Source organism: Miniopterus natalensis, chromosome 11, assembly GCF_054644295.1.
Source record: "Miniopterus natalensis isolate mMinNat1 chromosome 11, mMinNat1.hap1, whole genome shotgun sequence".
Taxonomy (NCBI): Eukaryota; Metazoa; Chordata; class Mammalia; order Chiroptera; family Miniopteridae; genus Miniopterus; species Miniopterus natalensis.
In genome coordinates this window covers 13533840-13549159 of record NC_142091.1, presented here as the reverse complement: position 1 = coordinate 13549159, position 15320 = coordinate 13533840, and the positions used below count along the sequence as shown (strand labels likewise).

General features: G+C 45.6%; 1 protein-coding gene across 1 annotated transcript in view; it reads right to left on the bottom strand.

Moving 5' to 3' along the window:
* Positions 1–1124: 1124 nt before the first annotated feature.
* The window catches only part of ARHGAP20 (Rho GTPase activating protein 20), a 97489-nt gene continuing 83293 nt past the window's right edge, over positions 1125–15320 (bottom strand). Inside the window, exons 10-15 of the mRNA XM_087821554.1 lie at positions 13577–13755; positions 11832–11993; positions 8048–8157; positions 5436–5625; positions 4221–4335; positions 1125–3140 (exon numbers count right to left, since the gene is read on the bottom strand). Coding sequence (XP_087677680.1) covers positions 1276–3140; positions 4221–4335; positions 5436–5625; positions 8048–8157; positions 11832–11993; positions 13577–13755 — 2621 coding nt within the window. The 3' untranslated portion in view covers positions 1125–1275. The remainder of the gene's footprint in view (positions 3141–4220; positions 4336–5435; positions 5626–8047; positions 8158–11831; positions 11994–13576; positions 13756–15320) is intronic.

Here is a 15320-nt window from a genome sequence, read left to right as displayed (position 1 = left end):
CGGGCTGCAGGAAAGCATTTTGGCAAAGAGGGGCCAGGCCTTCCTCATGCTGGCACCGGCATCCCTGTGACGGGAAGGACTGTCGCAGCTGCGGTCCTCCACCATCAGGTAGCGAGCGCTTTCAGGTCGCCTCCTAGGAGGGAAAGCTGCGCTTCTGAAGAATGTTCCCGGCACGGGTCCCTTTGGAGGGGACGCTGAGGAGCAGCCGGGTCCTCCTTCCTCTGCACAGCTGGTTCTTGGGGCTTTGTGGAGCCTGCAGCCCAAGGAAAGCAAGTCAAGCAGCACTCGCAACGGAAAAGCGGCGCCCTGTGCTCATGCGCCCGAGCCGCTCTAGTTTTCCGGGCCAGCCGCGGCGGTGGGCTGTTTTCTGGAATGATCCTGTGAGGACGTGACTATGTCAGAGACCTGGCCGCTGACTTGGGCTTGGGAAATGTTTCCCACCATCTCCTCCATGACCAGGACGCCTTCCTTCCCAGTGCTCTGATGAGCGGCGTTTTCTTGCCTATTTATTAAACACATTCCACGCGACGTGGATGGTTTCGCTGTGCCCTCCCCTCTCTCCGCAGTCCTGGCCTTCTCAGGACACGGATCTTCACGGTCCCTTTTTAATCTAAGTGACAAGCCAGTCAGAGAGAGGCAGGTACCTTATGGTTTCACTTGTATGTGGAATCTAATGAACAAAATAAACTGACAAAACAGAAACAGACTCAGTGAGAGAACAGACTGACAGCCATCAGAGGGTTGGGTGAAAAAGGTGAAGGGATTAAGTAATCCCCCCCCAAAAAAGAACCCTCATAGCCACAGGCAACGGCCTGGCGATCAGCAGAGGGAAAGGGGGTGCGGCAAGCGGAACAGGGTAAACGCGGTGAACGGTGATGGGGGACTTGGCTTTGGGTGGTGACAGATTATAGAACTGTACACCTGAAACCTATATAATTTTATTAACCGATGTCACCTAATAAATTCAATAAAATTGAAAAAAAAAAAAAAAAAGGAGTTGCTTTCTCTCTCTGCTAGTTTCTTTAAAATCACACGAAAGGCCCGATCCCACGCTTTCATAATGAAAGGCCTCGCGATCACTTAGGTGATGAATTTTTTTTAAGTCTACATATTTTGCCAAATGGTCTTAATAAAATGAATTATTTTATTGTCTCAAGTATTAGCAATAATTATCTTTATGCTACCTATTCCAGGTACTTTATACAAAGGGGTCATAATAATTATTGTCTTGATGTCATTATTAGCCCAGTTTCTGTTCTTGTAGACATCAGATTCTTACTGTGGGAAAATGTCTTTGGTTGAATGTTTGTCCCCAACGTCACAAGCTACCACAGGCCCCGAGTCTGGGCTGAATACATCATCCGCAACCAAAGAGCTGGGTGAGGACCTCGAACACGGCAGGGTGCCAGGGGAGCACCGCCCACTGCCCTCTCCTTCCCCATGTAGCTTCATGCACAGCTCGAATGTGTCTTCCAGTAGGCCGAAGGGAGCGCTACCGTGTTTCTCTGAGACGTCGCTGGGGCATGAGCTATACCGCTGGGCCGTCTGCACAACCCCAAGTCCTTCTGTTGCCCTCAGGGGCATGTCTTTCTGTGTGTCTTGCAGGGAGGTGGCTTCTGGAAGCCCAGAGGCGTGTGGAGGCGGCTCGGTGGGTCCCTGGAGAGAGGCCGTTTTCCTGCCCTCTGACCTGTTGGCCCTTGCTTTGTTTTTGAGGGACCAGTTTTTCAGACTGGCCATGCCGTTTCTCAACCACATGCTGGGATGGAGAGTTACAGAATGCACCTGCGAGTGCCGCTCCACCGTACCCTTTTTTGTATAAGCCGGGCGGCTGCCGGCCTGCCCAGAGGAGGTACCGGGCACCCCAGAAACGAGACTGGACCCGCAGAAGTCAGAAGAAAGCTCCTCCTGCTTGCTTGGAGCCTGAAAAGTGCAATCTATTGGAGAGGAAGCTTCAGTGGGTGTAAACACAGAATGTTCTGAGATCTGAGAAAAAGCGCTGTCTTGGGAGCTCACCGAGGAGCCAGACGGAGAAGTGCCTGGGGAGGACAAGCTGGAATAGCTAGTCCTGGGGCAAATGCTTAATCTTGAGGGTAAGAATTTCTCAGGGTTCTGGTTTGTGGCACTGCTCTTGCCCACCTCGATCCCCATCACCAAACTCTGGTTAATGAGCTTTTGCCCCTCCATTTGCAAAGACTTGTGCTGCTTGAGATAAGCCTCCTCTCCGTGCAAGTGGCCGGCTTCCGAGCTGGCTTTACTGTGTTTTCTTGAAAAAATGCCCCTGAGATAGGTGAGTTTGGAGTGCTGGTCATCGATGCTGGGCTCCGAGCAGCGCCGGTGCCGCCTGCAGCTCTTGAGGGCGTCCGCTGTGTGCGCGGGGGTGTGGCCGGGTGTGTCTGCGTCCAAGGGCTGGCTCCTGGCGTGATCATGAGGGGATATGTGACTGCAAGATGCCACAGAGATGGCCACCGGCTTGGACTGCGGGGGAAGCCGCATGTGATTTCCTTCATGGCCAAAGAAGCTTTTCTTCTTAGCATTTTTATTCGTGGCATTTTTCTTGGTATCGGTGGCTGTCACTAAACTCTGTTGAAAGCACGCCTTACCCTCCTCCTGGGAGGGTTCGTTCCGCTTCAGATGGTCCTTGTCCTTCTGTGACAGGATCGCATCGCAGCTGGACTTGCGTAGCTTCTTCTGGTAAAACTCCCTGAAAGAAGAAAGCTTGGAATCCCGATAGTCGATGCTGGGCTCCGAGCAGCGCCGGTGCCGCCGGGGGCTCTTTGGAGCCTCCGTGGCAGCTGTGGGCAGATAGCTGGGTGCGGTCGTGCCAGACGGGGCCCCGGCGTGGTCCTGCAGGGTGGCCTCTCTGTACAGTACCGTGACGGTCACCTGCTTGGATTCAAGAGGCTGTTCCATTTGAATGTCTTCATGTTTAGAACGGTCTAAGTCAAAGTCACTCAGGGTCAAAAGACCTTCCACCTCCGGCTGGTCGAGGTCATAGTCACTAAGGGTTAAGACGGAGTCCATGCTCCTGCTCCCCTGGCCAAGGCTCTTCACCAGGTCACTACACGGGGCATCAGCATCTTCATTCAGCTCATTCTCTAGGCTGTCATAGGAGGAGTCAGTCATTTGTAAGCAAGAGATATCTGTGAAAAAAATCAAACCAGGATTAACCTTGTTACTTACTCCAAATACATGCTGCCTTAAAAAAAACACCTGACGGTGATTAGTCTAATTCTCTTCTCATGCAGATTTTTCAAATTTCTACTCTCAGGAAAAAAGGAATCTTTCACAATCTTCTCAATTTGTTAGTGTGGAATATAAAATAAAATTGTTTGGGTATGCTAGATTTATCTTAGTTCCTGAAGGAATGGGCTTTCCTTAAGTAAGATTTCCTCAAAGCAAGGTGACATTGTCATAATACCGAGAAATGATAAAAGAATAAAAATAAAAGGGACTCAATGCCAGGTGTGCTTGGGTTCTGAATAAGACTGCCGTCTAGCATGGACTGCTGGTGAACACACATAATCCACTCTGGTCTCAGGGCAACCAATTACTAACCCTATCAATTTCTCTTTGACAAAGTTCTTTAATATCCATTATTTATTTAATCTTTAAGTAAAACAAAAAAGTTAGACATTATGGTTATCCATATTTTATAGATACAGAATCGATGTTCAGTTGGAGAGAACAGTTGGCCAAAGGTAACCTAACTAGTAATTGGTGGTACAGGAATGCCTGCTCTGGAAGGTGGCATGTCTTCAAGTCTCCCCTATCCCACCATGAGGCTAGCTGCTTTGAAACTGCTTCACAGCTCACTGGCATCCTGAGGTGTCTCAGGGACTGCAAGAGGAAGGAGAGAAAGGAAGAGACCAGGCCCGCCTCTACTGCCTCTGGGCCTTCTACTCTGGTTTTAACCACAGTCCTTCTATTATGTATATTAGCATTCCTTGTAAAGTTTTATTTAAAAAAAGGTTAAAACCATCAAACCATGTCATGCTGCCACTAACAAGTTCCTGAATTTTGGGATCTCGTCTTACACACTTCTAACCCCATGGCAGTGTTGACATTAGCAGGCCTGCTAACGAAGGAGCCCTAGGCGCACTGACCCAGGTCAGTGGCTCCCTTCCCTGAGCTGCTGTGGGATCCGGGACAACCACTGTCCCCACAACCTGCACAGACACGTGTTGATTTCTCATAAAAAACAATCCAGTTATTCACAATACCTGAGGTATTCTCTCTAGTATCACACCTCACTGAAACCTCTCCAAAGAGGGAAGTGATTTCTTCTCCAAATATTCTACAGCAATTTTCAATCAGAAACTGAATAAGCAGAGTGACCTGTACAAAAAGGGACAGAAATGAAGTGCCACTTTTCAGATAGCATGTCTACAAATCATATTTCATATATGAATCCTGATTTCAACAAAACAGCAAAAGAATCCGGAAGAAAATTCGTCTGTTTTAAAAGTAGACAAAAGAGTTTCCCCTAAAAAGCTATGACGCTGTCAAGAGGAATTTTGAGACAGAAATGAATTTTAATCAGTGGACTAAAGTTATTATTTGTGGCCTTGGTCTAACGCTAACATTTTAATCCCAATGGCTATGTCTTTAAAATTAGGGTAGTTTTAAGTATTCTCTACAGTGTTGGGGTGAAGAAACACACTTTGTTATTAGGGTCCTCAAAGCATCATTAGATGGAGACTTACGGAATGTGTTTCTTTTTAAAAGGAGGCTGTCTTGGGTTGGGAAGAGGGCATCCTCTGTGGGTTGACTGTGAGAGAAACAGCTGGAGAGAAAACTTGCATTTTTCCCAACTGGTCTCTGCCTATGCATTTCCTTCCCGTAGGCTCCCTAACTGGAGGTGCTTGGGGAGGAGGAAAGATTTAACTAGGGAGCTTTGTGCTTCCACTGAAATGTACAGGAATCTTCCCATAGTTTCCCTGCTCCAATAGCTGAGGCAAAGGATCAGGCAGAATGGTGGGAGCACCTGGAACCACAGGAGTGTGGTTTCAAGTAACCACTGCATGAGTGAGGTATTATCACCACCTCCAGTTTTCAGATGAGAAACTGGATCGATGTAACTAATTTTGCCCAAGATTGTACATCTGGCAAGTGGCGGGGCTGAGAATTGAACCTTGGCTTGTCTAACTTCAAAGTCCTGGTTTCTTTTTAAAATCATATCAACTACTTTCTTATCACTCTGTGGTCTAAGTCAGTCATAGTTTTTTGTCTCTTTAAAGGGGACAGAGAAGTAACCCAACTGCTAGCACTTTTCTGCTCCAGAAACCACTTTTCTATAATCTACCAAAATAGGACAGAACAATTAATGAACTCAGATTTATGTTACTTAAAATGTCTTTCAGAATTAATATCCCGAATTTTAGGTTCAAAATGGGGACTCAGTCCCCCGGGGGCACAAAAATGGAAAACGTCATTACCTTTTTTGTCAATTCGTTTTCTAGTTCTGGGCTGGAGGAAGTAGAAGGCCAAAGAATGCTTGGAGCAATACACACGGCTAAATTAAACGCGGTCATCTGGTTAGATGAGGAGTGTTGCTCAATGTTGTGTAACACCCCGAAAAGATACCTTAGAAGAACAACATTGGCTCTTGGGAGCTGATCTAACAGCCTACAGAGAGAAAAAAATACACTCTTTAAGCAAGATAGTTCACAAAAAGTTTGTATAAACAGGCAACCCTCGCTTTCCATGAGTTCCCCGTGCAAAGCAAGAACACAGCCCAGATGTGCAGGCATTCAGTTCACATGGTGCCAGGCTAAGGGAGGGTTGCCTGCCCAGAAAGAGAGAAAATAAGCACAAAGACTTAGTTCTTTATTTTGTACACTGTCTTCACAACTCAGTAAAAATGTAAAAGAATGCAGAGAAATGGCTCATGAAAAACACTACTCGAAATATTTCCCTGAAATTAGTATCATCTCTTTTAACTCAGGCAAATCCTATAACATTTCAGAATATTCTCAACCAAAATCCCCCAAAAAGCTTTCTGATGAAACTTGACAACCATTAAACTTAAAGTGCCGCTTTATTTCCAAATAGCAACGCAGGAATTGTGTCTCCTGGTGGGAACCCAGACTTGACCCATTAGACCGCTCAGGCCCTGCTTCGCTGGCCTCCAAAGTCAGTTTGTCCCAAGGCTCATCTCGCTTGTATCACTTTCGCATGTAAGTCAAGCTTATCACAGTCTGTTTCCTACTGTTCTTATTTTGTAACCGACAAGGGATTTTTACATTATCATTCACCGAAAGTGACTTTTACTACCATCCGGAAACATATATTGATAGTCGTGGCTGTGGCTTCTTTAAAAAAAGAATCTGTAACCAAGAGAAGGAAATGAGGTGGCCTGATTCTTGTTGCAAAAATAACAGAGAGGCATTTCTTCAGTACCACGAACTGACGGTGAGTGTAGTTTTGTAGCGACAAAGTACGCAAGACGTTGAAATGAACCGAAAGATCACCGAGGGGGCTGCACGGGGCGAGGCGCTGTCCATCTAGAACACTCTTCTGGTCACCCGGGTTTGCGGGGCTGCAAGCCCTTGCGCTAACTCTACCAGCTCCGCAAATGGTGGGTGATGGGCAGCACTCAGTGCACCTAACACCTGTCCACAGAACTGAAAGCCGTCTGGTCAAGAGACAAATGATTTATTTGTCCCCCTCCCCTTCAACGCCCCAGTAAAGACAGCCAGTTTCGCATCTCAGTCAGCACTCCTGATTCAACTACATTAAGTTGTGGCAGTTTGAAATCTCCTTTGAACTGTCCGCAACATCGGTTCTCTCATGAATTAATGATTTCAATGAAATCTTCACGAGTTCATTTTATATTTGTATGACAGTCATCACTTTACTTTTTTTTTTTTTAAAAGAAATCATTCTTTAACGGTAGGATATAAAGTTTTAGATTAGGGGTGGGGAACCTTTTTTTCTGCTGAGGGCCATTTGGATATTTATAACATCATTTGCGGGCCATACGAAATCATCAGCTTAAAACTTAGCCATGAAAAAAGCTGCTAGATTTACTGAATTTCAAGTCCCTCCTGCGGTTGCCTTGGCAGGGCGAGACCAAATGATTTCGCTGACTGTACACGGCCCACAGGCCGGATGCTCCTCGTTCCCCACCCGTTTTAGACAATGAGCCGCAAGCACAGACTCTGATCTCCACTATCTCTGAGTGGTTTCCCCCAAACCATATGGAAGCAGAGGTAGTGTTTTGTGACAAGGCTTTGCTTTCCGGTGTCTCCAACAGTTGTACTATGTTCTTCTATGCATAAGGGATGTCTATCAATAGCAGTGTGTAGATAACAATTCATATTTGAAAGCTGCTCTAGCAAAAACTGTCCTGAACAGGCATATGCAAAAAAATGATAGTGGGATTCTTGGGGTTTCAAAGAACTGGAAGTATTGCTTTCTTTCGATGGACACGTCTTCCCTGCTCTCTGCAATGCAGGGAATGCTGAGGAATGGGCTGGGTAGGTCCTGCCAGCAGCTTCCCCTTGCATGAGCCCAGGCGGTACACTCCTGTGGTCAGCCGCAGCGGGCCACTCCCTTTTCCTTGCTGCCTCCCTGCAGCGCTCCCGCACGGCCCTCCCCGCACACCCCTTCCAGAGCGCCGGCCACACTGCCCCGTAGCGGGACTCCTGCTGTACCTGTGCCTCCACCGGACTCCGGGGTCCTTGAGGGAGGAAATTTTCTCTGTATGAATTCAGCTGCTGAACGAGGCATTTAAGGAGTTGTCTGGTTATATATTTACCAGAATGAAGATCAGAAGTTATCGCATTAGCTATTACTCTAATGGGTTTCAGCTCCTCTCAGAGTTGGATCTAGAGAAGGTGTGCAGTGGGCAAGTGTGCACAATGCCAGGCTAACAAGATTAGGGCGGAAACAGCAGCAACAATGACAGCAGCTAGCAAAAATCTGTTTTTAAACTGGTCCCCACGGATATGATTTTGATAGTCGTCATTACTTTAATAGACAAGCTTATAAAATATACGTGCTTTTAAAAAGTATTTTTGAGGCATGACCAAATTAGAATAATTACCTCTGAATTATATTTATTTTCTCTTCATCATTTCCTTGATCCATTACACAGACCCAGTGATCATAGAGATCTGATGAGAAAATACTTCTGGGAATATTTCGTAGAAAATCCTAACAGAGAGGGAAAAATAAATATTTTAAACCATTATTCTCATGCTAAACATGGACTGGAGAAATGATAAAACATTTTGTTGCAAAGTTCAGTTACGTCTTCCCTTCTTTGGAATACACAGAGCTCTGTGCCAACTCTCCACTAATGTGCACATGTAGAAACACATGCTGTGCTTTTTTCTAACAAAAACCAGAGGGATAACTGGAGTTAGGACTATAGTGGGGAAGATACAGGACAACCCGCTTGGGCTGAAAGCTCGTTTGTGTACATTTTAGCAAACTAGGACTATGCGACAGGGCCTGGCAAGTCATCCTAAATCCCCTTGCCCCCTCTCCAATCACTAAGTCAAAGAAATGCACAAAGGTATTTGTGGGGTTCATGATGTAATCAGTCACTCAGTCACGCTATACATATTTATCCCTATGTGCAGACACTGCCTGAGGTGCTAGGGACAGAGCAGGGAATAAAATAAAGTCCCCGCTATTTTCAAACTTTCTGTCCCAGGAGTATTGGTGACAAAGTCCATCTAGAGAGAGTTTCCCTGCTGTTCCCCATACAGGGGCCCTCACTGTTTGGGGGAGAAAGCATTCCAGGCAGGGGCCGGGCTCTGGGAGGCTGGGGAAGCGCCCCATGCCCGATGTACACTAAATAGCACCCCCCGGCACATTTTCCTTTCCGGCCTTCCAGACCCTGCTCTGCTGAAACGCTGGTGGGGCTGGGTGTGGGGAGACCAGACTGGAACACAAGCAGCATATGACCAAGGGCGTTTGTTGTTTGACCTCTGTTTATAAAACGCTTAAAAAAACCCAAATTTGTTTCTGGTCCTACGTCATTTCTGTTCTAAGCCAACTCTCTCTGTTGTTTTTGGCATGGTATCCGCAAGGCTAAGCTTGCGAAGCCTGATCTCTACCTCAGTAAACTTTAGGCAGAGAAAACCCAATGTCACGTCTAAGCGCTGTGCCCGTGGCTGGCTATCATTCTGCAAGTTCCCGGAGGTAGGTGAAAGATGCAGCTGAGCAATTTAAATAGTGCTGGAAAACCAAACCAGCAGCTTTACCGATGTGTTTCACAAAAGGCAACATACAACTTGTTACTTACATGTCATGTTTACATTACTGATATGAAGGCTGTGGTACCTTTTCGTCACAGTTAGCTGATTACACGTGTATCTCCCCCACTAGACCCTCACTCACTACTCATACCCTTCGGCGCCAAGCACAGACCCAGACATAGCAGTGGTCATTACTGAGCTGTTGCTATTTGCATATGCACCGATATTAATGAGGGACAAGGGAAGGCCAAGTAACTATAATTGAGATTCTAAGATAATTTTAAAAACCTCTTTGTAGTCACGTGTCCCATCATGATACAATTTTTTTTAAGGAGTGGTTAACAAGTGGGAAGATGACTGATTCCTCCTGTCCTATTATGTCTTTCTCTGTTCTATTATCTCTCCCAGTGGAAATGTACATGGATACTTGTGATTCAGGTGTGTCTTTACAAAAGTTACCTCTTTTTGGGCAAAGCCATTGAATTTTCATAATTCCAAACTAATTTTAGTTGCTGCACCTACTTTAAAAGTCAGATTTCGAAGAGGCAAATTCTGTTACTTCAAAGTGGGGCAGTGACAATAGCTCTCTTTTAAAATCTCAGTGGAAAACATACTTATGATCTGTCTTGAAGAAAAACATCATTAAATCTTAAACCTACACTTGAAAGATAATAGGTCGTAACATCTCAATGAACTCTCCACAGCTGGAAAAACAAGTTACGAAATGCAACCACCACCACAGCTGAGAAAGGATCAGAGCGCTGGTTCTGAATTACAATCACCAGCTCACACTCAACGGCCCTCACGGTCTCCTCCCCTCCAGACCAGGGCCCAAGGCCATCAGCAGAAGTACCAGGTTCATGGGAGATGAGATTCCTGCAGGGTTAAATGACCTTTCCCTCAAAGATCTGATGGATCAAAGTTACAGTGTCTCAAGCCATTTTCTTTCAATTATAGTTTGAAGAGTTGAGCTTATATTTAAGCAAAACCAGCATAAGTAAAACATGAAAGGAAAACTAAACCAGCGCCTCTAAATAGTCTCAAAAACAAGAAACGAAAAAAAAGCTCAAAAACTTTTGACAAAAAGTGTGTCCTTTCCTGCACCCGCTTGGAAGAAATGAGAGTAAAATGCAGTTACATGATTATAAAACTTTAACTTCTTGTTCAACCAGACTTTTCAACCATTTGAATCAGTTTTTGTCGTTTGCTTATTTTTGCACATGTAATGTTTCTGCAATTTGAAATACAATTGAACTCTTCTAGGATTACACTTTTTTGCAATAGCCTCAATAATTTAACACAAACTTTTAAGAAGTGTGGGGCTGTGAAGAATAGCATTGTAAGGAAAATGTTCTAGAACACAGGCGTTAGCTTCTAAAATTAAGAGATGGGAGAAGGCCTAATTATATGATTACAAGAGAAAAATTCATTGTATATATGTGTGTGTTTATGTGTGTGTGTGTATCCCTGACACATATCTGGCTGAACACACCATGCTCTATTGTATTCCAGGGCTGAAGAGTAATCACAAACCCTGTGCAGCAAGGTTTGGATGAGCCTGGCTCCAGCTCTCCAGCTGTCCTGAGCGATCTCTACTGCACAGCCTACAGCAGGGGCTAAGAACAGACACGGCCCATCTGCCCAGAATCATCTCCCTGTGCACTAGGCCGTGAAGCAGGGCTCTGGAAGCCGCTGGGCGCCCTGCAGGAGGGGGCATGCAGGCGTCTTCTTCACCACCTTGTCGTCAGGTTTTCATGCTCCCACCCTGGGATGCGGCTGGGGCCTGCTCTGGGGCCCTGGCATGGTGCCTGCCCACCCTGCTGGAGACGGAAGCCTGAGGCAGGTCCGCAGAGCTATCACTAGGGTCAAAAGCTCTGTTCAAAGCTGAGCTCGACTCTACGTTTTCCAAAAATGTGAGGCACTTTCAAGAACGTGTGAGGAAATCATCTCAGAAGCGCTCTGAACCAACTGTGGATGTGACTTGAGTAACCACGGGTGAGGGTGAGAATCGTAAAGAACTTCAGCTGTCGGAAGGGTTTTTATAAAGGAGGCCCAGGCACTGCGGTCACTCCTGTCCCACTTTTACTTTAAAAAGGCAACAGGGACAAGGGAAGGCACCATGACTGGATCAGAGCATGGAATGTTCAGCGGTCTCAGAGAGCAGTTTTTTTTTTCAGTTGTTAGGCAAATGTTTGTTTGTTATGATAAACTTCTTTTTCAAAGTTTAATAAAGCTTATTTTTGAAAAATCTGCCTTTATTAGGATGGTAGTGAGATTGTGAGGAAGTCATCATAATCAGGATCTTTGTTTTGGTAAACTGTGCTGTATGTGTTTCGATTATTTTTAATTTAACTTATTATTTTTTTGCATGGGGTAGCAGAAGTGAAGAGGAGAGGAGAGGAGAGGCGTGGGATAGAAACATTTTAAAAAGTATGTCTGACATGCCATATCACTGGCGGTGGCTTTTAAAGGACAATCTTGACTTTGTGAAGCGTTTTTAACACGTTTTAGGTCCTAATCTATTACAGTTCTTTGCAGATGAGAATAATATCATAATGAAAGAAACCAGTTGTCTTTCTCCAGAGCCGTGCCAGGGGGTGGATGGAGGGAGGACTTTCCTACCTTCAGCACAGATGCTATCACGAAAATAGATTCACAGTCTAGGTGCACTTCAGCTCCAGCGTTCAGTTTCTCTTTCAGCTCTCGGCACGATTTCACATTGGCTGACTGTCTGAAGATGCCTTTTGTGAGGGGTCCTTTTTGGTAAAGGAAAAAAAGCATATCCTATGGGGAAGCAAAGAAAAAATGGCACTTTCACACACCAGCAATCTCTCGGCTGTCAGAGGCTCGGGGGACGAGGGGAGAGCATGAGGGCTGGGGCTGGATGGACTGCTGGCAGAATTAGTCAGATATTTTTTTTGGTATCTCTAAATGTCCTTTCTTCTTTTTATTCAACACCTAAAAAACATTTTACTTTAAACACTTGCTTTAATGAGATTTTCTTGTTTCAATGAACCAACAACCACTTTATTTTTATTTTTTAAATATTTTATTTATTGATTTCAGAGAGAGGAAGAGAGAGATCGAAACATCAATGATGAGAGATTCATTGATCAGCTACCTCTTACACGTCCCCTGTTGGGGACTGAGCCCAAAACCTGGGCATGTGCCCTGACCGGGAATCAAGCCCCAATCTCTCTGATCCTAGGTCGATGCTCAACCGCTGAGCCATGCTGGCCAGGCACCGACAGCCACTTTAAACTCAGATTTCCCTAACTGCTTCAAGGTCTGTCAACTGGACTCTCTTCTAGCTCAGGATTCTATCCCCATTACTCTCTTACACAAACTCTTCTCCCCAAATATGGAAATATTATCGTCAAATGCATTCTCCACTTGCTCCTCTCTCTTTTTATGCATCTTCACACTTCACTCTACTTCCCGCAGTTCCTTCCTCCTGTTCCCCCAGGAGGCTCTCTCCATCCCGTTCCATTCTGACCCATCTCTCATTCTGCTTTCTTTCAAGCTGTACAGTCTCTGCCTTCGATGCAGGAAAAGAATGGGTGTTGGAGAAAGCGACCCATGGGATTTGAAACCTAGTTAGAGCACATGTTTAATGTGTAATCTCGGGCAAACCTGAGGCTTTTAAAATAAATCTGTAAACCAGAGATGATGATGATGGTGATGGTAACTACCTCCTAACTCCGCTGTGCAGGGAACGCAATGGAGTGGCTAGGCCAGTGTCTGGCTTTTACAGATGCACAAAATACCATAAAATGCGTACATCTAGTCTAGGACTTAGAGGATGCTGGATACTCAGTAAATGCCGCTTAGCAATGATCATTTACTCTATCAACTGGGGACAAGACAAACGCAGTGGTTTCCATCTGACCTATTCTATGCGAGAAAGATAACGAAATGCCAGAGGATTTATCTTTATGCATAAACACTTGAAGTACAAATACAACACATGTAAGATTTTTTAAAAGCATCTGATTGAGTAGTCTCTGCTGCTAAAGTGATTGCAGGAGGCTTTCTGAACAATGTAGGATCCAAGAAAGGAAGTGAGGGAAATGTGAGGGCTAATGTGAATTCTCCGTCTACCAAGCAAATTCTAATTTATCTGAGCAGGCTTATGTGGCTCTTTCCTGAGGCGAGTAGACTACATGACCTCTTCATATTATGTCTAATTTATGATTACACAATAGCGTAATCAGATTTCTATTCTTTGAAGAAATAATAACAAAGATTCTCAGCCAAAGCCATAGGTGTCTATAATATTTCCATTTGCGGACAGATTTGCCCTCCAGAGCTCTCTCCTTCCCCAAATCTATTTTCCCATTGGGGTTCCAGGCCAGAATGAGGCTTACCAAGACAGGCTTGGGCAGGTTGTCGTTCTCACAGATATTTGGCAGAGACACTCCAAAGAGCTGTCCTGGCATAGGAGAGGTTGGGGACATCGGGAGGTTGTCGAGGTGAGTGCCAGAACCCCGCCAAAAGGCCCAATTGATGATAGATCTTCTCCTTTTAAATGTCTTCTGACCCGAATCTAAGGAAGAAGTATGAAAACTGGGTTAATTCACTTAACCTCATTTCCACAGTTTCCATTTTACATTATGTTCATTACTGTGGCTCAAAGAGAAAAAGTGTTTATAGCTGCCCTGTTACTGTTAATCTATGAAGCTTCATTATTACATTTTATAAAGTGTGAAAGATCAAACATTCAGGTGATTCTCCTATCCGTTTATGGACCGTCGCTGGTTTATTTACATGAGTTCTGGCGTTGAATTCTCTAAGGTGAAATAAAGGGCCCCTTGCTGTGCTGTAACAACTTAAAGCAAAAAGTGTTTCATACTAACATATATGTATTGTCTCCTTCTAAGGAAGAGACTAGGCACACAAAATAGCTGAACATTAAATTAGACCACAATCAAATAGTAAAAAAAACAAAACAGGAGGAGGAGGAGAGGGGGAGGAGAGTGGTCTCTATTAAGATGGTCTCTTGAAGCCAAGGGTGCATTATTACCCGATGGCCCCTCTGCTGCTGAGACAGGAAGCTAATGCCCTACATGGGCCCCCTTCTTTCCAGCGGCAGACTTGCATGTGTCTTTTCAGTTCCCAGCTTAGAAAAGCCTTCAGGCAGCATGGCCCGTTGCAAGCCTGAATGAGACTTGCCCTCGCCATGGTGAAGCTTCTAATCTGATGGCGGAGCAAGACTGGTGGTGGCAGGGAGAAGCAGCGAGGACGCTAATGAATAAAATGCCACCGGGGAGGAGCAGAGCACCAAAGGCCTTCAGAAGACGGGTGCCACACGCCTGCCCACGCGGGAGGCCGGGAGCCCGGGGGCACCGGCGGCCCATGTGGATTTGGGATGAGCTCCAGCCCCAGAGCCCCCAGCACCGCGCCTGCCATTGAATAACACTCAACAGCCATTCTTGAGCAGCTAGTTAAGGAGAGACGTAGGCGGGAAAGAATAAACAGACAATAGAACAAAACAGGCAGAAGTACAGAGGTCAGGGTGAATCAGGGTTTTGCGGCACCCCAGTGCTGGAACAGTTTTGATGTCATCCGCGTCTAATTTTCACACGAGAGCTGATGGATACGCACAGGATTTGAGATCTAGAAAGGATCCTCTTAAACAGTCCTCCCCAACGCCTACACACAGACACCAACGATAAACTCTGGACAGAATTTAAAAAGTCTATCAGAGGGCACTAAAGAGGGACCAAAAGAAGGGAAATACTTGAGATAAAAGTTTGACACCTGGAAGAAGGGAATGGCATGGCGCTGGGTAAGTTTTCTATTTTTACAGCTTTTAGCCTGGAGACAGGACCCAGGGTGGTGGGGTGACCAAAATTTGGAGAGAAACCTGCACTCTCGCTGGCTTGGAGAACTAGAGAAGGGAGGTGGAGGTATCCACAGCAGCTGGAAAGCGAGGAGAGGAAATCCTCGGAGAAAACTTAATAGTGGGAGCTCCAAGTGCTGTGTGTAAACTCTGCCCAAATCTCTGCAGACCCCTGAAACACCCATGTGTGGGGCAGATTCAAAATAGCCTGTAGTTAAGGCCAACTGCACTGAGATTTAAAGAGCCCTGGTCCTCAGGTGGAGCCACAC